This window comes from Liolophura sinensis, chromosome 4 (assembly GCF_032854445.1).
Source record: "Liolophura sinensis isolate JHLJ2023 chromosome 4, CUHK_Ljap_v2, whole genome shotgun sequence".
NCBI lineage: Eukaryota > Metazoa > Mollusca > Polyplacophora > Chitonida > Chitonidae > Liolophura > Liolophura sinensis.
Genome location: NC_088298.1, coordinates 7,708,258 through 7,734,743, shown reverse-complemented (window position 1 = coordinate 7,734,743; position 26,486 = coordinate 7,708,258). Strand labels below are relative to the sequence as shown.

General features: G+C 43.9%; 1 protein-coding gene across 1 annotated transcript; it reads right to left on the bottom strand.

Moving 5' to 3' along the window:
* On the bottom strand, nt 1-26,431 carry LOC135464370 (mucin-2-like). Its single transcript, XM_064741796.1, has 11 exons — nt 26,142-26,431; nt 22,035-25,745; nt 19,699-21,932; nt 8,832-8,920; nt 7,834-7,892; nt 5,741-5,931; nt 5,090-5,276; nt 4,224-4,415; nt 2,849-3,002; nt 1,186-1,326; nt 1-85 (listed from the first exon to the last, which is right to left on the bottom strand). The coding sequence occupies exons 1-11, from the start codon at nt 26,429-26,431 to the stop codon at nt 47-49; spliced, it is 7,287 nt and encodes a 2,428-aa protein (XP_064597866.1). The 3' UTR covers nt 1-46.
* Nucleotides 26,432-26,486: the final 55 nt, after the last annotated feature.

The following is a 26,486-nucleotide window of genomic DNA, read 5'->3' as shown; positions in this document are numbered from 1 at the left end:
TGCATGAAGCCATGGTGTCGTCCCGTGTCGGTTGATTTCTGGTCGTCTATATTTGAAACGAGAATTTAGGCCTCTCTATGATGCACTGAAACAATACAAACAACATAAAAAAGAAGCTAATTTACAAGAAATAAATCATTAAATCGCTTAAATACTACATATTCCATCAATGAGGACACAGGTGCGGATCCAGCTTATGCTGATTTTGTTACAGCCCAAAGTGTAGGAAGATTAATAAAGCGCTCGATTGGGTGCGGTAGATTTCCCCACCAATAAAACTAACCGACGTGAGATAACTGACACAGTGTTCGAAACGCGTGCATCACCAATCTAACAAAGTTATAAGTGAATATAATACATGGAAACATGGCTCTCCATGCACCTAGCAACGCGTACGCCAAATGAAAGCTCATACTCCTCAAGCTATCTGTCCTTTTCCATAAGAATGTTTTCTAAACTATACATGTATGTAATGTCTTTGACGCAGTTTTAACAGCATGGCGCTGGTTGCCATGGCATAAAAGAATCAAGGAGTCGCACCGCAAACTATTTCACGCGGTGCTCAATTAAGTTTGTTACAACGTTGTATTACATATCAGAGCTTTTCCCTTTTAAGACGGGTCCAAGGTCTCAAGACGATAACATTTAGCCATGAAGTGACGGGATTGCTGAAGATTCGCTGGCAAAGCTGTTTTGCATACACGCAAGAGTTGTGTGTTTCTGCCCGCTGGATAATATAAGGAACCGATCGCTATTGCATCGGGAAATCATCGTATGTTCACCAAGGAACCATTAACGGTTCACCAGGGAACTATCACCCCTTTATGCAGGAGACCATAGTGCTTCATTCGGGGAGCCGTCAAATATAACCATTACACGGCCAACAAATAATCATTAAAAATTTATCGGGAAAACTATCGCAGGTTCATTAAAAATTCATTGTTTCCGTCAAAAGAGGGTAGAAAACATCGCGGCAGCAAATGTGAAAGTACAAGTATTATACTGTCTATTATTCCGTTGCAATTTACCCAACAAAATGTTCTGTAGGAATAAGACTCAGCCTTAGTGTTACAAATCATTCATGTTCATATTTTATTACTTTGGCAAGTTACTGGGATGTCTCGGCATTTTAAGCAAACGGCCCAAATCCCGGAGATACTCGAAGATTACCGAGCTTAGACCCACCTTTCCTATTGGCTGTAGCGTGCGCAAGTTCTGTTCCAATCTTGCCTCGTCCAGGCTTTGGTCATCAGCGAAGCTGTGTGAACTTGGAGTGTGCATATTCCATCTCGAGTCTACTGTAGCACCATACTCACCGGAATAAGGCTATACAGAGAAATAACCATAGAATGATCATCTTATTCGGTTATCAACAAAGATGGCGATATGTAAGGTACATTTCTTCAAACGTTTATAGACTAATATGCTTACTTCTAGGACTGAGTTCTCTGCATTGCTTAGTTTGCGGACCGTGTTTTATTTTATCTTTTTGTTGTTGTTTGTTTGTTTCAATTCCATAGACACTTCCTTGCTCGTTTGTGTCTGAACATGTCAGAAGACTAAAGAAACACACATTAAGATTTAGTTAAATTGGTCCATATTTATCAAACGTCTTAAGCCAAAAATTCAAATAAACTTTTTTGTTCTAGAACGTTTGACACTGTATACTGATTCTTTACTGCAGAACAATCTACTATCTACAATTTGTGCTCTTTCTCGTTTGGAGTCGGGCTGTTTAACAAATTGTAATTTAGGTAAGTCCCATGAACTTACAGCCGTTCCCAAATTAGCATTCCCATACCACATTAAAGATTTTACTAATTTTTGGGTACAAACCCATATATTTTGAAACAATTTCGGTCCTTTAGTCATTGCCTTGTTAGACTGTGAAGCAAGAAAATAGGCTCCAGTTAGACAGCATGCACCTTCTGATCATGTGCAGAACTAACAGGAAGTTAAAACTTGGCGGAAACCAGGCTGTAAAATTACTTCAAAAACCATTTTCTTGCAAGTCATTTCTTATTTTGAAGACATGAATTAATAAATTAAATAGTGAACTTCGAAACTAGAGCCCTTTACACTGTGTAAATCGCAAATTAGTACTTTAAAATACTACCCGATCTAGAGCTAAAATACTTTTCTAACAACACCTTATATATTTCTGGCTTTCAAAGTAAGATTTGTTTTAATTTAACATAGTAACTGCCCCTAATAGAGGACCCTGTCAGCAAAAAGAACAATGAATGGCAGATAACCCTTACCGCATGGTGAATACATTATAACAAGATAACATCCAATTTTATGCTAGGTATTAATTTTTATGTTTTAATACATATATAAACAGTAGTTCTTCAAATAATAAGATGGGACAAGCATCAAAACGAATGTTCAATGAATTTCAGTCCTTAAATCATTGCCTTGTTAGACTGCAAAGCAAGAAAATAGGTTCCAGTTAGACAGCATGCGCCTTTTGATCATGCGCAGAACTCTTTTATTGCTAAAGGTAAAAAGAAGTCCTACTGCATCCTGCAAAGTGACCTGTAATAATATGTTAGGCAACTGTATACTATTGATCATATTTAATATATAATGGACATCTGAAAAAGGTTCAGAAAACATTGTCTAAAGTACACAAACGACGGATACATTTGAAGAACTTAATAAGTGTGAAACTGACAATTTTCTAAAGGAAACACGTGCCATTTGTGCCTCTGAGAAATGGTGACATAAATGATGGGTAAATTAATGTGAATAAAGATAGCCCTTTTCACAAACCACATGATACAGTAGGACTCTTTGTAATATTAACCATAAAAAAGATCAAACCCTAAGCTCCCCTGTTTCCCACCTTATTAGTACATGCAGCATTATATCTCCCATTGATAGCCGTCCTGTCAGGGTTTGTGTCCTTCTGCTCTGAGTCCCGTAACTCCAGGTCTGATACTCGGATGCTGGTTAACTCCCTTGACGAGAAGTTTCCCACCTCCTCAAATCCTCTACGCCTTAAAAAAATACATTGAACCGTTGAAATTTAAACAACATAAAACCGGACCAAATGATTAGCCATGAAACCAGTTCGTCTACACAAGACTTTGCAAGAAAATCCCGCTAGATTTGGTAAAACATAAGAGCTTCTGAAGTGAGGGGAAATACATGTACAAATCTGGTAATCGTGTACAAATCTGGCCACAGACGCTTCGATAAGCAAACGGCGATGAGATTATACGCCTACAACACAATATTGTCGCGAGTCTTTATGCATTATTTGAATGTGAATAAATTACTGGCATATATGTGATCAACAATCGCTAAACCATGCATAACATCCAATGTAACAATAATAAACCGCTTAAATTCAGAACCCAATAATAATATGGGTGATAGCTCAATATATCATCGGAAAACATTGAAATTTGACACACGAGGTGTCCCATAATTCCTTGAGGGTAAAATATATATATATATATATATATATATATATATATATATATATATATATATATATATATATATATATATATATATATATATATATATATAAAGTAGATGAAATGGTAGCTGTAAATGCTACAGAAAGGTACTGTAAAAAGAAGGGTATGGTTTCAATGAACGTGAAGAAAAAGTATGCCAGAAAAATGGAGGAAAATTCATTTTTGAAGTATTTTTTGTATTTCTTAATCATCACTCTGTTTAATGCATATTTTCCGACAATGGTTTACATGCTGGTTTCCTCACCGACCATACGTGGGAAAGTCTGCCAATAACCTGCCGATGATAGTGGGTTTCCTCGGGATCGGGCCGGTTTCCTCCCACCATAACACTGGCCGCCGTCGTATAAGTGAAATATTCCAGAGTACGGAGTAAAACACGAATAAAATAAATAAATAAAGAATTACCTATCCCGCCAAAAATAATTCGAGTCAAAGCTCGGTAGTCTATTGTTCATTTCTAACTAGGTGACGTTTTGCAGGGAAACTGGTGACGTTTTGCTGGGAAACTGGTGACGTTTTGCTGGGAAACTGGTGACGTTTTGCAGGGAAACTGGTGACGTTTTGCTGGGAAACTGGTGACGTTTTGCTGGGAAACTGGTGACGTTTTGCAGGGAAACTGGTGACGTTTTGCTGGGAAACTGGTGGCGTAATTCTTGTGTTTTTTTAAGAAAACTATGTTCAATTAAATTTGAATCTTTACCGCCAATGCATACCGAAAGTTTCTCTACTCACTTGGATCTGTTTCTGTTCTTGGGCTTCCGTAGTTTGCGAATCAGGATAATGATGATAATTATGAAAACGAGGAGAACGCCTCCTCCAGCTCCGACTCCAATGGCGATTATTTTATTCTTTTCTAAACGGAATTTCTCCACCCGAATACTGCAGTCGTGTCCACTGTAAATTTCCTTCGGAGTCTCGGTGCAACTGATGTGGAAACAAAGGGAAATAACTGCGATTATCTCAAATTGTAATGCAAATTCGATTTTTTAGCAAATTACACATGCACTGAGCGATTTATTTACGTTCGTTATTGTGTAAATCTAAATATATATATATATATATATATATATATGATGATTTCTCTATATATGACCTTTCTCTATTTCTTTCGACTCGCTCACAACTTGTTGAATGCGATAAAAACCGAAACGATTCAAATGTTCTGAAGGTTCGACTCGATTGTATGTTAAAAGTTGGTACTACAAATCGCAAATATCGACGACAGTGTGATAGTTGTCAAATGGTCACACGTAACTGGTGAAATACAGCCTCTTGTCAGTTTACCTCAGTCAGGGGTTTCTTCTAACTGTTCATGTAAATGCATAAATAATAGCAATTTACATGCCCTCTTGCACCATGGCTTTAGCAGAATTAGGTTAAAAAATGCAGTGATGTTAATTTATTAGACGTCACTGGTCTAGAATTCACATTTGACATACAATCACATTAAAACCATGCAAAGGGACAAGGTCCCAGAGATGCTTAGTCCACAAGCAGAATCCTGGTTTATGCATGGATACAATATAGTTAAAGACGTACAGCATAGGGAATAAAATCAGCAACAAGAACAGTGTGATTGAGACCCTCGAGCTACTTACACGCATGTCATATTCCCGTTACTCCTCAGAGTGCATGTGCCATGACTTCCGCATTTCTCACGGCCGGTTTCCGTCTCACAGTCTGACAGACAGACAGGTTTTGCACTGTCTGACGAGTTGCAGTTGAAACCAGGAGCGCAGTCAAGTGTCACTACACTACACGTGTGGAGAATAGCATGTCTCCTAGCTGAAATTATTTTTAAAATTTAATTAATTGAATTTGTTTGATTTGCGAATTAAGCCAATAGTTATTGAAATGAACCACTTTTTTCGTTTTATTTATTTATTTGAGTTATACGCCATACTCGAAAATATTTCACTTATACGACGGTAGCCAGCATGATGGTGGGAGGAAACCGGGCAGAGCCCGGGGAAAACCCACGACCATCCGAAGGTTGCTGACAGACCTTGACACGTAGGCCTGAAGGGGAAACCAGCATGAGCTGGACTTGAACTCACAGGGACCAAATTGGTGATAGGCTCCTGGGTCGTTGCGCCGCGTTTGCACGCTACCCACCACGGAGGACCCGTGATTAACTGAATCTTTAACAAGAATATTCCCCATTAGTGCCTAATTACATCAAGATGTGAGCGACAGGGACACGCCAAGATAACATGTTACTGTTGTTTTGCACTATCTCACCCATTTACCTCTCTTTAATGATTTCTTGAACTTTTTTTCATTCACAGTGCCATTAGCAATGGTAACATTCCTGAGATACGGTAATCCTTTCTCCAGCACCTCATCCTCGATGATGTGGGTGACGTCAACCATGTTCCCATCTTTCTGAACTTTGATGGCGTCGAATTTGACCTCGTGATCACACATCACACTTCCTGGTCTGTATAGTGATTTCGTAAACATTTTAAATAAATAAAAATATCACTGTGTACAGACGATTGATGTCATTAAACAAGTTCTGTGCAAAATTATGTACTTATTTCATTAACAAGTCATTGACAGACGTTTTACGCTTTAGAGAGGACTAGTTCATATGGTGGATAGCCAGGTATACCTTTTCAAAATGCAAATCTTCATGTGTCAACTTGGCTAGTAAGCATTTGGATGCTTTCCGTCATCCACCACTGCCAAAAGTTTCCATACAGTATTCTTAATGTTATATATGTAGATCAGAGACTTAGGATTTAAGAAAATGCCGTTACCGCTACACAGTTTCAATCTTACAGAAAAAGGTCTTGAGCTGGATTTGAACCTGTTACTTCTTAAACTACGAGATAGTGACATCCAGTACAAGACTATCAACGGTTCTGCACTGGATCAATTTTCATAAACTTCTCATTTCTTAGACAAGAGAGAATGTACAATTGTTTCAAAGCGACTCGCTCCGACAATAGGAAACATTTTATATCTTTCTCGACTCGATCAGTGGGGGTCCTCTAAAACAATTCCTCTGATTTCAATACCAACACCAGTAATCATGAATAATCAAAGCTGTCATTGTTATTCAAATAGACAGAGGGCACTGTTGTTTTATCAGTTACAAGATTTGTTTCCTTTGTAGAAGGTTAGTGAACCCCATTGCACAGGCTCATAAGCATCTACAGCGGTCCCCAAACGTCTCAGCCCGACCTCAGTAAAAATACACTATTGTTTCCACACGACTCCGCTCAACAAATCTAAAGACTCATCCTGCCCTTTGAAATGCATAAACAACTGTTTCCTAATAACTCTGGCTAACAACTGCCATACAGTTGTTAAGGTTATGTAATTATTACTATGTAATAGTATGTATTTAATATTGAAAGTTTATCATTTATTAGCTTTTTACAGGCGTAGCTTATGTCGTACCCTGAGCGTCGGCACCGGCGTTCAATACCGGGGAAGGCAATGTTAAACAAAGTGTTTGGAGTCATACCTTAAAACGTATAGCCGGTATATAGCTCAGGGTTTGCACACGTGCAGAGCACAAATAACACGAGAGGGACATTCCATCGTTGATACGGTGTGTGCATATTAAATACCGTAAATTACCAAATTCCGGACTTAGCGTATTGTGTATTAGAATCACAGTTAAACAAAATGTACAGTATTTTCAATCATATAAAGCACACTGACACAAGGGGAATGTTGCATCGCTGATGTTCTGTGTGCATATTAATTATCGCAAATTACCAAATTGACGATTTCAGCACTTGATGTAATTGAGCTGAAGTTTAGCATTCATGTTTCTCCTACAGGCAACCTCTTCAATAGCGTTGCTTCCAGATCTAAGTTTATTTCATTCTTGCTTATTGTTGGGGTAAAAAAAATTCACTTCTAGCATGGCTGTCAGATTTATTACTGACAGACGTACCTTTCCCATCTTCCCTCCAACAGTAATGCTGGCCGTCGTCGTATAAGTAAAATATTCTTGAGTACGGCGTGCAACACCAATCAAATATATAAATAAATAAATACTTTCCCACCTGTGACGCACAGTTAAGCACACTATATTGGTGGAAGAAAAGCTGTCTACAGTGAAGGTTAGATCGCGCAAACGACCACGTCAAATGTCATTACGCAGGCTGCACAAACAGTAACAGCATGGAATCTGATTGGACTCATCTGAGCGGCAGTTGATTTGTAGAACCATGGATTTGTTTGACTAATGAATTCCTTGATTGGCAGAAACTTGGATTTACTGATTTCAGATATTTACTTATTTGGTTGTTGTTTTACGCCGTAGGCCTACTCAATAATATTTCACTTATACGACAGCGAGCCATCTCAGATAAAATCTTACCTTACATGAAGTATTGTCACTTTGATGAACCCAGGGATGTTCTGGTAAGCGATGGTCAGCTGAAACAGAATCCTTGAGCTAAGTATAATTTAATTTTTAAAAAGGCAACAGCTTAAAGAGTGATACCACAATACCTGATACAGTGTAATCATTAATCTGACTGTTCATGTAAATGCTTCACAGTAATTAGTTATACGTCCCACAGCAACAATTGTTAGACATCACAAGTCTAGAATACTATTCAAATTTTAATTTAAATGACTATGTCATCTCGTTTGTTATTAAATTAGAAAGGGTTTTTTTTAGAAAAATGGCATTTAGACGTTTGAAAATTCTGGGTGGTAACGCATTTTAAGTGGATAATAATTTCTCTCGTCCCATAATTAACATCAATCTATTTATTTATATTATTGGTGTTTTACGCCGTAATCAAGAATATTTCACTCACGACGGCGATCAGCATTATGGTGGGAGGAATCCGGGCAGAGCCGGGAAAAACCTACGACCATCCGCAGGTTACTGAAGGACTTTCCTACCAACGGCCGGAGAGGAAGCCAGCATGAGCCGGACTTGAACGTAAGGTCAATTAATTAATGTCAAAATACAATAACATCCAAAACAACCAATAAAAGGGATATTGACACACGATATTCATGTATATATGATCGGAAATTATGATAAGCCTGTCCAATTATAAATTACAAATGCGTGTCGGACTGTTTCACGACAAACTGCATCCTTAATGCAATGTATTAGATTTTCATACCACAAAATTAAAATGCTAACAGCATTTATTTGCCATCCGCAAATGATGCTATGTAAGCAAAGCTCTGGACAAGCGTTTGAATGCCGACTCATGGATTGCTCAGTGAAATGTAGTTCTGACGTTGATGTCATGTTATTTAATGACCTGTACATTAACTAAACATTGGGTCTGTTAACTCGCCGCAGTTGTCATTTATTAGGGTTATAATAACAACTGGCTAACGGCACATTACCTTGTTCTCAAAATCCATGGTATACTCTTTTTTCTTGCTCACGTTGAATACTACGTTGATGGAAATGGTCAACTTCAAACCATATTCGACTGAAACATTCAACAGTTTAAAAAGTAAATTGATGAAAGGTCGGCGATAAAATTAACTGTTCTTGTAGCCTGCAACATATCGTTTGCCTGTTCAGTGGCATTCGCAGTGAGCTCACATCATACTATCAACAATCAAGCAGGACACATCATACTAGCACCATTCAAGCAGCACACATCATACTAGCACCAATCAAGCAGGACACATCATACTAGCACCATTCAAGCAGCACACATCATACTAGCACCAATCAAGCAGGACACATCATACTAGCACCAGTCAAGCAGGTTTCATAACAAGGACATTCACAAAGGTAACACACATTCATTTTTTGACGAACATTACCAAACCCAATAGGAATCAAGCTGGTAAAACCTGTATGCTGTCAGTATGTAACTATGCAACTAAGTATTTGTCGTTGAAACTAAGCACACAGTCTCTTTGGGGATGATTTAATTCCAACTTTACCGACACATAGTCAAAATTTAAAATGTTAGTTATTTTTTACATAATCCAGGAAAAACAAAAACTGAGGCAAGTATAATGCCGATTCGAAAGACGATGGATTACCCGCTGTCACAAAAAATAAAGTGTTATCAAAATAAAGCCACCAGATCATGCTGGCCTCCTCTCCGGTCGTACGTAGGAAGGTCTGGCAGTAACTTGCGGATGGTCATAGATTTCCTCCGGGCTCTGCTCTGTGTCCTCCAACCTTAATGCTGGCCGCCCTCGTATATGTGAAATATTCTTGAATACGGCGTAAAACATCCATCAAATAAATAAATAAATAGATAAATAAAATAACGCCATTATTAACACGTTTCTGTAACACTGAATCAAAACTTAAATGCATTTAAACAAGACTGATTTGCTAACGCATGAAATTAAAAGGTGTCAACATGTTTAAGTGTTAAATGATAACACACGCTGACTTGTGTGTAACACTTAGTTAACGCTTCAACATGTTATTCATCCACAAAGTCAACGTATAAACATGTTATTAGATGCACAGGCGTTTAGAAACAAACGCTGCAAAATTGATGATGGTATTTTAATGACATACAAATATACAGTGATGGATTTCACATTCCCCAGCCTTTCACAAGGATACCAAGTGTGAACATTACTTCAAAACCATTTCATTGTTGACGAACTTTACAAAAAGCAGAAACACACATTAACGATTTGATGTATGTTTATTCCAAGTTACTAAAAACTCGAATGTACACATCTATCTGGCACTTTAGTATTCTGTAAGTCTGGTACTTAACAAGAAATGATTCATCCTTCAACTAAATCACAGTAAAAGATATACCGACAAGTTTTTCATGAACATTAACATTGACATTAAAACAAAGGGTTTGCTTGCTGATCAAAATTCAGATTTAGCACAACCTGGCATTGGTCAACACATTGTTTGGAGCAGCCTTATGTTTTCACCAAAACGTGGCGTAATATATATATATATATATATATATATATATATATATATATATATATATATATATATATATATATATATATATATATATATGGCCACATATATTTGACAGACAACTGAGTTCACCAATAGTTCAACGAAACTGACCTGCATTTTAAAACATGATACATTAAATTTTCATATTTAATAAAAAAAATAGCATTTTCTATAAATTTGCAAATACATTCTCCTGTATAATTCTGAATATAAATTCAGAATTCAGAACGCAAATTAATGATGCTTAACAAGGCAGGTTTCTGATTCAGCAATACTGATTCAAGTCATCCATACAATTCTATCTTTCTATATAAGTACTTACATGTAGTGCCAAACGTATCTCTGTGTTAAATTTGGAAATGTAACATCAACTGCGTGTTTGAAACTTAACCAGATTATCTGTCGTCAAAGTTTACCCTAAAACCTGGGCCCCGTTTCGCAAAGCGCACATATCGCTACGTTCACGTAACTACCATAGCGACGCGATAACTGCAATATTGGTTGCGATGGAAAATACGTGCACATAACGTGACTTACGCTTTGTGAAACGGGCCCCTGAACCTTCATTTGTATATTTTAGAGAATGAAACACTCAGGTGATTTTATTTAGCTTGTCATGTGATAGTATCCACTGTGTAAACAACTAATAAGGAATAAAAATGAAGTCACAGAACTACTTTTTTACCGTGTTAGCATTTAAAATGCCTTTTAAATGCGTGTCTCATGATGCTCAAATCAACTATTACAGAAAATTTTACCCAGCTGGTGCATTTCCTTTCGGTAACGGGTCTTCCAGCACCCAATGCTGCAGTAGACCCAGAAAAGTAGCATATATCTCTGGATATGACATATCGAAAACATAGTACACAGCAATGAGTAGAACGAGGCTGTCAAAGACACTTGACGTGTTTGCAAAGATGAATTCTCCATCACCGAGAACAGAGGAACATTTAAAGGCGTCATCACGGCAGGAAAATTCACAGAGATGGAGGTGTCAAGAGTGCACTGTAAAGGTTCTTCGAAACTGCATCCAACTGCTGAATCTGCAGAATAAAACAATTATAAATAAGTGCCTCACGTTTATGGTCAGACATTCACTTTGCTGCATTTCGGGAAAATCACTGATCCTCCACCTCTATGTTTTAGTACAAGCTGCCTTTAATGTTAAATCCGCTCTTGCATGACACCATGAATGTCCATTTTCAGTTGTTTAAATCCTAAAATAAATCCCAAGCTGAGCAATTTCATACAAGGAGACAACCAATAGAGGACCAAAAATCAAGGCATAACTTCGTTATATTGATTTAGTATTTGATTGTCGGTTTACACCACCCTCAAGAAGTTCTCACTTGCACGATGGGAACTACAGTATTATGGATGGAGGATACCAGAGTAAACCACCGACCTTTGACAAATTATATTGGCAAATTTTTCTTTTCATTTTGATGGAAGGAATATGGTTTCCAGCAAATTTTTAAAGTCCCTTAGAATAATGGAGCAGGGAAATCTTGAAAATTCCCTGTCTGAGAATGATACTGAACCCACGTCTCATGTCACCTAGAGACTGGAAGAACTTTGTCATAATAACATCAGATAAATAATTTGTGCTAATGTGCAAAACCGAGAGAAAAACAGTGGACGTTTCATACTGGAATAATCTATGCTTACCATTTTTTTTTCATAAAAAACAGACCGGCGGAATAGTGGCAAACGTGTGAGATCATTGACATTAAAATAAAAATCAAATCAAACCTCTAATTTAAGAAGTCTACTTTTTCAAAACAGTTTCAGGAATCATTTAAGATTTGTGTAAATATAACCAAATTTACACATAAACACATAAACACATAAAACCCTTCCTGGCCATTCTGACAATAACAAAAAGCTTACCCAGGCAATAACATGACACCGTCATCGACACCAGTTTTCTTCACTCTCACAATACCTCCCCTTAATATTTATTTATTTATTTGATTGGTATTTTACGCCACACTCAAGAATATTTCACTTATACGACGGCGGCCAGCATTATGGTGGGCGGAAACCAGGCACAGCCCGGGGAAACCCACGACCATCCGTAGGTTGCTGGAAGACCTTCCCACGTGCGGCCGGAGAGGAAGCCAGCATGAGCTGGACTTCACCCCTTAATATCGAATTAAAAACTGTATTGTGCGAGTTATATGTAAAGAGTTATTCCCCCATACACATTTGTATGTCAGATTTGAAAGTAAGCATGCTATCTGGACACACTCCATTATCCATATGCGGTTGTTGTATTATTTAAACACCGAGGTCAGCATTTAGCAAAAGTCAATGGGACTTTGCTTGCTCTCCACTTAAAGGTTAACAATTAATAATAATACTTAATAATAGAAGAGTGTATATGAAAATTGCACTTGCCTGGGTAATGGAAGAACAGGCTTTACTTTCTCCCCTTGTCCACGATCCTTCATGACGAGTGTCTCAAGCTTTTCAATAAGCAGTATTTCCCTCATGGTGCCACTGTCCTGAAAAAAGTTCACACGACTTAATAGCTTTGCTCGTCGGAGAGCTACTTACCTCTCTACATGTACGCAGGATGCATACTGTACAAACATAGGATTCGAGTCATTCTTCCACGCAAGAATTGATTGCATCTTATTTTTATGATTTAATATTAAATCAACACACAAGTCATGTGGTGTAAACAGGAATCAATGGGATTTTAGCCAAACAAATAAAACAGGTAGTTTTACTCACATCCATACTTACCTTCAACAAGTTTAGTGACCCACTCCATCCTGGTATGTATTTGTTGTCTCACATTGTCATATCAAACAGCAACGTAGTTCCAATGCTGTCATAGTGCTTGGACTGAGAATCATACCAGCCAGATATTATCCTCACACGGCTGCTTATTGCTTTATCACGTCATGCCCAAGCAACCTGTAGTTGTAAAAAGACAAAAAGCTAAAAGGTGGAAATGCATTTACAAAATTTCCATGTGCAAAACAAGGATAGTTCAGTAGAATTGGAATAGTTTCCTGTCTTCTATTGTTCTTTTCGACTCTAACTGGTTTTCCGCATCACCCTCCCCCCTCCAAAAGTAATACAAATATGTATTTAGCATGTGAAAGAATGTTTAAGTAATCCAAGAGAAGATAATCAGTTGCAATGTAAACATTCTGATTTGATTGTGTGATGGAAATGGAAAGTGTTTTGTGGTTTGATTGTTTCAGTAGCACATGAGGTTCTGCTTCACAAAATACAATATGTTCACAAAGAGGCGGGAGAGAATGACGAAGCAAATCCTGTATCAACCCTCGATCAGGCAGTGGGTAATACATGTATATTTCTTTATTTGACTGGCGTTTTATGCCGTATTGAAAATATTTCACTTATACGATGGCCAGTATTATGGTGGGAGGAAACCAGACAGATCGCGAAGGAAACACATGACCATCTACAGGTTACAGGCCGACCTTCCCGCGTTAGACCAGAGATCAAGCCAGCCTGATCAGGGTTTGAACCCTAGATGACCACTCTGGTGAGCGGCACCTAAGTCACTAGCACGCTAACCACTGCGCCACGGAGACCCGAAGATAATACAAGTCTATATTTGTTGTTGCTGAACAATTTGTTCCTACTTTCTGATAATATGCATACTTGTTCAGAATACAGTCTCTTCCAGCATATTGATGAAGTGACGATGGTAGTTTGCAAAAGAAACTCTGATATGGCACAATGGCACGAGTGTCGCCATATTCCACAGCATAAGGCAAAACATGTTCATACACATTAACAACTAGTGCCAATCACACTTGAAAATATTTCTTCTGCTGGATGACAAATATGTTTTTTACCAGTCCAAAATGTAGACAGTGATTAGTATTGTAACCTAGCGTAATTACACAACCTTCTATGAATGTTCAACCATGGATAGTGACTTTTCTATCCTTTCTGATGAGACTACAAGTTCCTGTAATAAGATGGGCAAGAGGTCATTTCTACGACCTTTCCTTCTTTCACATGATCACCAGCAAAAAAAACACTACGCGAAGGTGTCCCAAAATTGATGAGAATTTGCGAACATAATTACTTTTCATTAAAAAAGATGACAAAACTTACTAATTTTTTACATTTCAATTTAATTTGACATGTATTAAAGTGAAATGAATGATGGTGACTTCTAGTGAAGTCATTTGGCCATAACTAGGATGCTGTAACATCAGTATGTAAATGAAATCTTACCATCACTATGTACATGCAGATATGTGTACTAATATTAAGATTATATTTGTTGGGTGTAAACTTTGGGCTGGTCGGGAAATCTCTCTTTTTTTATTTGAATTTGAGGTTTATTTGTTTTTTTTAGTCCACCTACATTGATATGAAGTTTGAGAATAATGTCGATATGACGTACTGTTGGCTGCATAACCGCTAGTCATCTAACAAGCCGCTCTTGTGCTGAAAACAGAAATACACGACCTAGATACATGTACTTAAAACTGTTCTGACATCAAATCTAAACAACATATTTCTTTTACAGGGACGTTTTAATGTTTATTTTAATACAACCAGACGCTATTTCTAGGCTACCAAGACAGAGCACTTGCAGTGTTGTTGACCGCCATCGCCATTCTTAGCTAGCTCTTTCGAAACCAACATAATGAGAAGCTAGTTCTTATCGCGCCTCTTTTTAACTGCGACGTACGTACGGAATTTATTTTTTGCCTCAAAAATTACGGCAGGAATTCGAGTATAGAATCCACTAAAGCAGATTATTATACAACCCAGAAGTGTGCGGCTACCACTGGGTAACCCAGAAGTGGATGATACACTGTTTATGTAAATTTTCCTCTGAATCCATTAGGATAATATCTGGCAAGAGATGAAGCAGCAATCATGATGACGTATGCGAGTATTTCTGTCAGCATACTGGAATTAATAATTCATATTCATTATTCTGAATTGATGTCACAGCTGTTGTGAGCCAATCATAGGCAGTATCATTGGTCACATGATGAGACTAGGAGTAAACACAGCAGATAAATCATTAGTAAGACAGGCCCATGTTCATGAAGTATTGCAATAATTTGGTATTAGATATTTAATGATCAATTGTTAATAGACCTACAGTGTATAAAGGCCTAGAAATGTGGCACGCAAAACGGAATAACAACATGACAACAGCAACAACATCTTTATTCCTTTGCAATGGCCCAGTTGAGGTTAATTACTTCTTATTTAGTAACACAACTTGTGAAACATATCTACAAGACTGGGCAGTTGCAAAGACCAGGGTAATATTTACTTGTAACTTTCTACGTCACTAATTACGACAATTTATCCATGCTTCCCTGAATGACGCTGGCCAAATATGGAGGAAACCATTTTTAGATGTAGCCCACGTGACAAATACATGTCACACACGCACATGCGCTTTCAAACCTCATCATGCTTACCTGTCTTAAAGACGTCTAAAAACAATGTTCTGGCACATCAGCTCGAGTAGTGTAGTGGTATAAGGAACCCTCCAGGAACCCGACATGCTGTCTGATGGAAGTTCTGATCCAGAGCATTTCACAACAAACAAAGTGAATCCATTCAGAATTATGTAAAGCTCTTATACTACAATGCAGAAACCAGATATATGACAGTGAACAAACTAGAACGGCAGTCGTTTTATTTACGCCATTCAGTTTTAACCAATGAAAAATCAGTGAAAGCACGTTACCTTTGGAAAAGCGTCACAAGATACGTGGAAATCAACACGTAAATGTGACCCTAGTCTTTATCACTCCTTGAGAATGTTGAACTAGCTCAGATTGAACAATGCGTACTTACCAAGTATTTGGACTGAGTGTTTTGATGGCTGGAAACTGTTGACTTCTTCGGAATTGCGGTATCACAAGAACTTTGGTTTTTACTCCACAAGCTTGAAACGCCGGCCGCAACTCATTTAAAATCATTACCGTTCAAATGTGTGATCACGCGCTCCAATGACGGCGGACAGAACAAACATTAGTGATTAATGGTCAGGTTTAACGCTAGAGTTGATCATGTTTATGGCAAATATTTTATTAAATTATCGCTTTAAAAAAATCTCGTATAATTGTTGACCAATGAATTTTTCAAAATTCTTTTTTAATATTGTTTGTTCCCACATATTGTGGCATTCGGCCACACTTCATATGTTATATTTCAGTATGCTTTTTGTAAGTTTTAGTGTTATCCTTTAAACACGATTTCATTGTTAACAGAAAGTTTCCATATATAGAGATAATAACCATGGGAACTATAGGCCTATGTATTAAATTATAAATGCGGTAATGGTCTATTTAAGAAATAATGTTCGCGTCAGGGTAGTCTAACGGTAGTATTACATCAAATCGATGTGGAAGAGTTTATATTTTTAACCATTAGACCATTTTACTGATGAACACCTCAAAATTTGTAAACTCTTCCACATCGATTTGATGTAAAACTACCGTTAGACTACCCTTACGCGAACATTATTTCTATTCTATTACCTTGGTGGAAGCAAAATGTATTCGTAATTATAACAAAAACGCCATTGCGGTATAGATTAACAGCAAAAAACGCCCCCACTTTCCCTGACACGTTGTTTTCGTCCAACCGAACGTTCTAAAGGGGCGTGACCTAATTCTGGACGAAACCATGATGTGTTTTACAGCGGGTGTTAAAATGCGATGCTAAATATTACGGACGTGCTTCACGACCAGAATGGAATAATGAAAAGAATACGTTTGTTTCTCGAAAACAATTTCGACTATAAAATATAGCACTATAAAGTAAAACATCTGCAGGGTTGCTTTCATATTGTCCTTCTCTCAGCTAAGACGCTGTTATCAGGGTGGGCTTTGGTATGACAGGCACGGTGTCAAACAGCGACAAACACTGACAGTGAGCCGGGGAGGTCGCTCGTTGCTGGCAGCGAGCGTTCGGGCAGGTCAAAAGTTTTCCCAAACTCTGTCTGACAGAGCTAAAGGAGCTGGAAACCTCTGGCATCATCAAAACGACAACAAAAGTGGGGAGTTCAAGTGTTTAAACGTAATTAAAGTCTGAATTACGTAAGAAAAAATAATAATTGAAACACACAAAATTAGGTTAACAATAGTTTGATACTTAATTTTATTTGGTTTACTTGTGTAAATGCTTTGCGATCGTGTCGTATTCTGTATCAAATTCATAATCACTGGGTAACGAATGTTGAAACAATGGAACACTTCAGTTTACATTTTCAATTCAATATTAATTTTTCAACATATGTTGATAAATAAAACAATAAAAACATGACAGATATGGGTTTATGCTTATTATAAGTAAGCAAATAAATATATTATAATTTATATGTTGAAGGTATCATGAAAATAAATATGATTTGCGTTTATTGTATTGTGAAATACAATGGATGGCTACCACAATTTAAATTTGTAATGACGCAGTCTGTGCAAAGTTATATGTACATTAAACCAGCCCCGTGCACATGTTTCACTCAGTGCGCCGTACCAGTTACGTAAAATATACACATCACACTCATACATAAAGGTCACATGATGTACCAAATTTGAAAATCTAGGTCAACGACAATATATTGGCGGCAGTCAGGCAATAGCGTTCGCAGAGAGAAAACATGAGTAAATCGACTCAACAGTTTAACTCAGATAAACATCAAACAAGGATTGGGAGTTGAAAAGGACCATCTGCAGCCAGTCTGCTATCCAGAGGATATGAAGTTGATGTGAACTCTGCTGTTATTTATTGTTGCATTGTTGAACATTCCTCCAAAACTTTGAGGTGTGACTGAAAACTGGACTTTTGCCATTTGGATTGTATTGCTATTGGTGACATAACACCCTACACTGGATTCACTGCCGTGGCCTGTCACAGACATAACGTCCATCACAGAAACCCCGGCATCAGCAAGAACTGTGGCTGTCGTAGCCCGGACGCAGTGATTCGTGTACCGGCGGCTAAGTTTTGCGTCGTGGGAAATATCAGACATCATGGATCCGATATTTTTAGACCCATTGGTTGATTGCCATACCATGGTTTGTGGACAACTGGGGCGTTTAGCAGAGGCCGCTGAAAGAAAGACTCGGAGGAAGAATTATCAGGTCTGTATGTAAAAAATAAGAATTTTCGCGAAACCATTATTATCTCTTTTGTGTAGCATTCAAACGTCCCTATGGGCTTTAAATTATCTGTAACCTGATACCTTTCTTATTTAAAATAAACGTTCGCTCCAACAGAAAAAATAGCCACTTTGTTTCTTTGTTTATATTTGTCGTCTGCTTTATTCAATGTAAACGACAACCTCTATCCACCCATAGAACTACAATAGACCCGTCCAGAAGTCAAACGCTTCTGTCTCGTGATGGGGGGTATCTAACGGCTTAGATAATGTGCACTTGGCATAGCGTCAAGCAGTGCGTTGTATGTAATAAAAAGGAATCGAAGGGTAATAGAATTTTCAATTTCATCTGTTTAGCATTTAACGCTAACGTTATCATAACAACATGAGCGTGTTATTAAAATAGCATCAGTGTTAATCATTTGGGCAATTTAAAGGTGTTAATCAATAACGCTTTTATTTGGTGTGTTGTTACCTTCATTTTGCCATTTTGTGTGCGTGTGTACGTGTGTGTATGTGTTTTTTTTATAATCTTTCTTTGTTAATTATTTTTACCTAGTATGTGATTGAAGCTTATTGTCTTTGGGGAGCTACATATGACCTTGGCTCTGTGACTAATTTCGTTTTATCAGTCGCCTGATTTTATCAAGATATAAATGGCTCAGTACACAAAAAATAACTACTAACAGGCCACTAAACTACAGCATTCATCATAGTCCCCAGGTTTTTCATATATATTGAAAATAGTAATAAATAGGTGTATATTCATACAAATTGGACAGACTCTAAGGTCAGTATACTATGATAAGCCGGCCATGAATTTCACTTACACTACAATGGCCAGCATTATGGTGGGAGAAAACCGGGCAGAACCCGGAGGAATCCCACGACCATTTGCAGGTTGTTGACAGACATTCCCACGGAGAGGAAGCCAGCATACGCTGGACTTTAAATCACCGCGACCGCATTGGTGGGAGTTTCCTGGGATATTGTGCTGTGCTGTCGTACACTGGTCATGTAAGTCATATGCATTCAGTGCCGTCGACACAGCTTAGTCTCAGTTTAGCGTAGAACGTCAAAATTAGCCACATGTACAAAACGAAGCCTGTAGATCATAATTTTGGTCAACATCAATGAGAGTACAATGTTTTTCAAATTGCTCTTACCTTTCGCCGGATTGTAGATGCCCTGTTCAGATTTAGTAAACGCCTTAGCCGTCGTCGGGATGCTGCTGCTGGTGGTGGTGGCCGTGGTCGGGCTCCTGCTGCTTGTGGTGTTGGCCGTCGTCGGGCTGCTCCTCGTGGAGGACACCTTGGCGGCCGCCGGACTGCTGCTGCTGGTAGTTGTGGCTGTTGTAGGGATGGTGCTACTGGTGGTGGTGGCTGCCGTTGTCGGCCTGCTGCTGCTGGTGGTGGTCGCCGTCGTGCGGCTGCTGCTGCTGGTAGTAGTTGTGGTCGCCGTCGGGCTGGAGGTAGTGGTGGTGGTGGTCGTCGTCTGGCTGGTGGTGGTGGTGGCGGTGGTGGCCGTCGTCGTGCTGGAACTGGTGGTGGTGGCCGTCGTCGGGCTGGTGCTGGCGGTAGTAGTTCTCGCAGCCGTCGGGCTGGTGCTGCTGGTAGTTGTGGCAGTCGGAAGCCTGGTGCTGCTGCTGGTTGTGGCGGTCGTCGAGATGCTGCTGCTGCTGGCAGTTGTGGCCGTCATCGAGCTGGTGCTGCTGGTAGTTGTGGCTGTCTTTGGGCTCCTGCCGCTCCTGCTGTTGGTTGAGGTGGTGGCTGTAGTCGGGCTGCTGCTGCTGCTCCTGCTGCTGTTGCTGGCCGTAGTCGGGCTGCTGCTCCTGGAAGACACCTTGGCGGCCGCCGGACTGCTGCTGCTGGTGGTGGTTGTGACTGTTGACGGGCTCCCGCCTCTAGTGGTGAAAATGTCCGTCGTCGGGCTGTTGCCACTGCTACTGGTTGTTTCCGTCGTCAAACGGCTGCTGCTGGTAGTCGTTACTGCTGTCGTCGGACTGCTGCTGGTGGTGGTGTTTGTTGCCCTGGTCATTTTACTGCTCCTGGTGGTGGTGGCCGTAGTCGGGCTGTAGCTTCTGGTGGAAACCTTGGCGCCCACCGGACTGCTGCTGCTGGTAGTTGTGGCTGTTGTCGGGCTGCTGCTGTTGGTAGTTGTTCCCGTCGTCAGGCTGGTGCTGCTGGTAGTTGTGACGGTCCTCGGGCTGCTCCTGTTGGTACTTGTGGCAGTCGTCGGGCTGGTGCTGCTGGTAGTTGTGGATGTCGTTGGGCTGCTCCTGCTGGTGGTTGTTGCCGTCGTCGGACGGCTGCTGCTGGTGGTGCTTGTTGCCCTGGTCATTCTGCTGCTACTGCTGCTGGTGGTTGTTGTTGCCGTGAACATGCTGCTGTTGATGCTGCTGCTGCTGGTGGCCGTCGACGGGATGCTGGTGCTGGTTGTGGACATCGTCGGGCTGCTACTGCTGTTGGTGGTTGTTGCAGTGGTAGGGCTGCTGCTGCTGGTGGTGGTGGCCGTAGTCGGGGTGTTTCTCCTGGAGGACACCTTGGCGCCTGCCAGACTGCTGCTGCTGGTTGTTGTGGCCGCCGTCGTCGAGCTGCCTCTGTTGGATGATACCTTGCTCGCCGTCGGGCCGCTATTGGTGGTACTTGTTAGTGCCGCCGGGCTGCTGTTGCTGGTAAATGTGACCGTCGTCAGGCTGCTCTTGCTGGCGGTGGTGGCCGTCGTTGGGCTGCTGCTGCTGACTGTTGTGGCAGTCGTTGGGCTGGTGCTGCTGGTAGTTGTCGTCGTCGTCGAGCTGCTTCTGCTGGAGGATACCTTGACAGCCGCCGAGCTGCTTATGCTGGTAGTTGTGGCCGCCGAAAGGCTGCTGCTGCTGGTGGTGGACCCCGCCGCCGGGCTGCTGCTGCTGGTGGTGGTGGTGGCTATGGCCATCCTTGGGTTGCTGCTGCTGGTGGTTGTAGCAGTTGTTGTGCTGGTGTTGCTGGTAGTTGTAGCCGTCGTAGCCATGGTGTTGCTTGTAGTCCCCGGGCTGTTGCCTAAGGACACATTGGCCGCTGTTGAGCTGCTGATACTAATAGTTGTGTCCGCCGCAGGGCTGTTCGTGCTGGCGGTTGTAGTGGTGCTCCTCGTAGGGCCGCTGCTGGCGGACGCCCTGGCCACCGCCTGGCTGCTGCTGCTGGTAGTCATGGCCGTCGCTGGGCCGCTACTGCTGGTAGTTGTGGCTGTTGTCGGGCTGCTGCTGTTGGTAGTTGTTCCCGTCGTCAGGCTGGTGCTGCTGGTAGTTGTGACGGTCCTCGGGCTGCTCCTGTTGGTAGTTGTGGCAGTCGTCGGGCTGGTGCTGCTGGTAGTTGTGGATGTCGTTGGGCTGCTCCTGCTGGTGGTTGTTGCCGTCGTCGGGCTGCTGTTGCTCATGCTAGTGGTTGTTCCCGTCGTCGAGCTGCTGCTGATGGTGGTCCTTGTTGCCGTGGTCGGACTGCTGCTGCTGCTGCTGGTGGCCGTCGACGGGCTGCTGGTGCTGGTTGTTGACGTCGTCGGGCTACTACTGGTTGAGGTGGTGGCTGTAATAGGGCTGCTGCTGCTGCTCCTGCTGCTGTTGCTGGCCGTAGTCGGGCTGCTGTTTCTGGAAGACATCTTGGCGGCCGCCGGACTGCTGCTGCTGGTAGTTGTGGCCGTCGTATGGATGCTGCTGGTGGTGGCTGTGGCTGGTAACGGGCTCCTGCCTCTAGTGGTGGAAATGTCCGTCGTCGGGCTGTTGCCGCTGCTAGTAATTGTTGCCATCGTCGAACGGCTGCTGCTGCTGGTAGTGGTTCCTGCTGTCGTCGGACGGCGGCTGGTGGTGGAGCTTGTTGCCCTGGTCATTCTGCTGCTCCTGGTGGTGGTGGCCGTAGTCGGGCTGTCGCTTCTGGTGGACACCTTGGCGCCCACCGGACTACTGCTGCTGGTATTTGTGGCCGTTTTCTGGCTGGTGGTGCTGGTAGTTGTGGCCGTCGTCGGATTGGTGCTGCTGGTAGTTGTGAACGTCGTCCGGCTGCTGCTGCTGCTGGTGGTTGATGCCGTGGTTGCGCTGCTGCTGCTGCTGCTGCTGGTGGCTGTGGTAAATCTACTGCTCTTGGAGGACACCTTGGCGCCCACCGGACTACTGCTGCTGGTAGTTGTTGCCGCCGTCAAGCTGGTGCTGCTGGTAGATTTTACGGCCCTCGGGCTGCTGCTGTTGGTAGTTGTGGCTGTCGTCGGGCTGGTGCTGGCAGTAGTTGTGGCTGTCGTTGGGCTGCTCCTGCTGGTGGTTGTGGACGTCGTCGGGCTGCTAATGGCTGAGGTGGTGGCTGTGATCGGGCTGCTGCTGCTGCTGCTCCTGCTGCTGTTGCTGGCCGTAGTCGGGCTGCTGCTTCTGGAAGACACCTCGGCGGCCGCCGGACTGCTGCTGGTAGTTGTGGCCGTCGTATGGATGCTGCTGGTGGTGGTTGTGGCTGTTGACGGGCTCCTGCCTCTAGTGGTGGAAATGTCCGTCGTCGGGCTGTTGCCGCTGCTAGTAGTTGTTCCCGTCGTCGAACGGCTGCTGCTGCTGCTAGTGATTTCTGCTGTCGTCGGACGGCTGCTGCTGGTGGTGCTTGTTGCCCTGGTCATTCTGCTGCTACTGCTGCTGGTGGTTGTTGTTGCCGTGAACATGCTGCTGTTGATGCCGCTGCTGCTGCTGGTGGCCGTCGACGGGATGCTGGTGCTGGTTGTGGACATCGTCGGGCTGCTACTGCTGTTGGTGGTTGTTGCAGTGGTAGGGCTGCTGCTGCTGGTGGTGGTGGCCGTAGTCGGGGTGTTTCTCCTGGAGGACACCTTGGCGCCTGCCAGACTGCTGCTGCTGGTTGTTGTGGCCGCCGTCGTCGAGCTGCCTCTGTTGGATGATACCTTGCTCGCCGTCGGGCCTCTATTGGTGGTACTTGTTAGTGCCGCCGGGCTGCTGTTGCTGGTAAATGTGACCGTCGTCAGGCTGCTCTTGCTGGCGGTGGTGGCCGTCGTTGGGCTGCTGCTGCTGACTGTTGTGGCAGTCGTTGGGCTGGTGCTGCTGGTAGTTGTCGTCGTCGTCGAGCTGCTTCTGCTGGAGGATACCTTGACAGCCGCCGAGCTGCTTATGCTGGTAGTTGTGGCCGCCGAAAGGCTGCTGCTGCTGGTGGTGGACCCCGCCGCCGGGCTGCTGCTGCTGGTGGTGGTGGTGGCTATGGCCATCCTTGGGTTGCTGCTGCTGGTGGTTGTAGCAGTTGTTGTGCTGGTGGTGCTGGTAGTTGTAGCCGTCGTAGCCATGGTGTTGCTTGTAGTTGAGGCCGTCCCCGGGCTGTTGCTTAAGGACACCTTGGCCGCTGTTGAGCTGCTGATACTAATAGTTGTGTCCGCCGCAGGGCTGTTCGTGGTGGCGGTTGTAGTGGTGCTCCTCGTAGGGCCGCTGCTGGCGGACGCCCTGGCCACCGCCCGGCTGCTGCTGCTGGTAGTCATGGCCGTCGCTGGGCCGCTGCTGATCGTAGTTGTAGCGGTTGTCGGGCCTCTGCTGCTGGTAGTTTTTGCCGCCGTCATCAGGCTGCTCCTGCTGGAGGATACCTTGACAGCCGCCGAGCTGGTAGTTGTGGCCGCCGAAGGGCTGATGCTGCTGCTGGTGGTCGCCGACGGGCTGCTGTTGGTGGTGGTGGTTGTGGCCGTCGTCGGGTTGCTGCTGGTGGTGGTTGTGGCCGTCGTAGCGATGGTGCTGTTGGTAGTTGTTGCCGTCATCGGGCTGCTGCTTAACAAACTCTTGGCCGCAGTTGAGTTCCTAATACTGGTAATGGTGACGGCCGCCGGGCTGCTGCTGCTGGTTTCTATGGTGGTGGTGGTGGCCCTCGTCGGGTTTCTGCTGCTGGAGGATACCTTGGCCACCGCCTGTCTGCTGCTGCTGATAGTCATAGCCGTCGCCGGGCAGCTACTGCTCGCGGTTGTGGCCGTCGCCGGGCCTCTACTGCTCGTAGATGTGGCAGTCGTCGTGCCGCTTCTTCGGGAGGATACCTTGACAGCCGCCAAGTTGCTTATGCTGGTAGTTGTTGCCGCTGAAGGACTGCTGCTGGTAGTAGTTTTGGCCGCCACTGGGCTGCTGCTGCTGCTAGTGGTGCTGCTGGTGGTGGTTGTGGCCGTCGTCGGGCTGCTGCTGCTGGTGGTGGTGGCGGTCGTTGTGCTGGTGCTGCTGGTAGTTGTGGCCGTCGTAGCGATGGTGCTGCTGGTAATTGAGGCCGTCTTCAGGCTGTTCCTTCTGGATGACACCTTGGCAACCGCCGGACTGCTGCTGCTGGTAGTTGTGGCCGTCGTGTAGATACTGTTGGTGGTGGTTGTGGCTGTTGACGGGCTCCTGACTCTAGTGGTGGAAATGTCCGTCGTCGGGCTGTTGCCGCTGCTAGTAGTTGTTGCCGTCGTCGAACGGCTGCTGCTGCTGGTAGTGGTTCCTGCTGTCGTCGGACTGCGGCTGGTGGTGGTGCTTGTTGCCCTGGTCATTCTGCTGCTCCTGGTGGTGGTGGCCGTAGTCGGGCTGTCGCTTCTGATGGACACCTTGGCGCCCACCAGACTGATGCTGCTGGTATTTGTGGCCGTTTTCTGGCTGGTGGTGCTGGTAGTTGTGGCCGTCGTCGGACTGGTGCTGCTGGTAGTTGTGGCCGTTTTCTGGCTGGTGGTGCTGGTAGTTGTGGCCGTCGTCGGACTGGTGCTGCTGGTAGTTGTGGCTTTCCTCGGGCTGGTGCTGCTGGTAGTTGTGGCTGTTGTTCGGCTGTTGCTTTTGTACAAAACATTGGCGCCCGCCTGACTGCTGCTGCTGGTAGTTGTGGCCGTCGGCGGACTGGTACTGCTGGTAGTTGTGACCGTCCTTCGGCTGCTGCTGCTGGTGGTGGTTGATGCCGTGATCGCCTTGCTGCTGCTGCTGGTGGTGGTGGCTGTGGTAAAGCTATTGCTTTTGGAGGACACCTTGGCACCCACCGGACTGCTGCTGCTGGTAGTTGTGGCTGTCGTCGGGCTGCTGCTGCTCATGCTAGTGGTTTTTGCCGTCGTCGAGCTGCTGCTGGTGGTGGTCCTTGTTGCCGTGGTCGGGCTGGTGCTGCTGCTGGTGGTGGCCGTCGACGGGCTGCTGGTGCTGGTTGTTGACGTCGTCGGGCTGCTACTGGTTGAGGTGGTGGCTGTAATCGGGCTGCTGCTGCTGGACGTAGTCGCGCTGCTGCTTCTGGAGGACAAATTGGCGACCGGCGGACTGCTGCTGACGGTAGTTGTGACTGTCGTCGGGCTAGTGCTGTTGATAGTAGTGACTGTCTTCGGGCTGGTGCTGCTGGCAATTGAGGCAGTCGTCAAGCTGCTGCTGCTGGTAGATGTTGCCGTGGCCGGGCTGCTGCTTGTGAAGGACACCTTGGCGCCCACCGGACTGCTGCTGCTGGTATTTGTGGCTGTCTTCTGGCTGGTGGTGCTGGTAGTTGTGGCCGTCGTCGGACTGGTGCTGCTGGTAGTTGTGGCTTTCCTCGGGCTGGTGCTGCTGGTAGTTGTGGCTGTTGTTCGGCTGTTGCTTTTGGACGAAACCTTGGCGCTCGCCTGACTGCTGCTGCTGGTAGTTGTGGCCGTCGGCGGACTGGTACTGCTGGTAGTTGTGACCGTCCTTCGGCTGCTGCTGGTGGTGGTGGTTGATGCCGTGGTCGCCTTGCTGCTGCTGCTGGTGGTGGTGGCTGTGGTAAAGCTATTGCTTTTGGAGGACACCTTGGCACCCACCGGACTGCTGCTGCTGGTAGTTGTGGCTGTCGTCGGGCTGCTCCTGTTGGTAGTTGTTGCTGTCGTCGGGCTGAAGCTGATGGTGGTTGTGGCTGTCGTTGGGCTGCTCCCGCTGGTGGTTGTTGCCGTCGTCGGGCTGCTGCTGCTCATGCTAGTGGTTTTTGCCGTCGTCGAGCTGCTGCTGGTGGTGGTCCTTGTTGCCGTG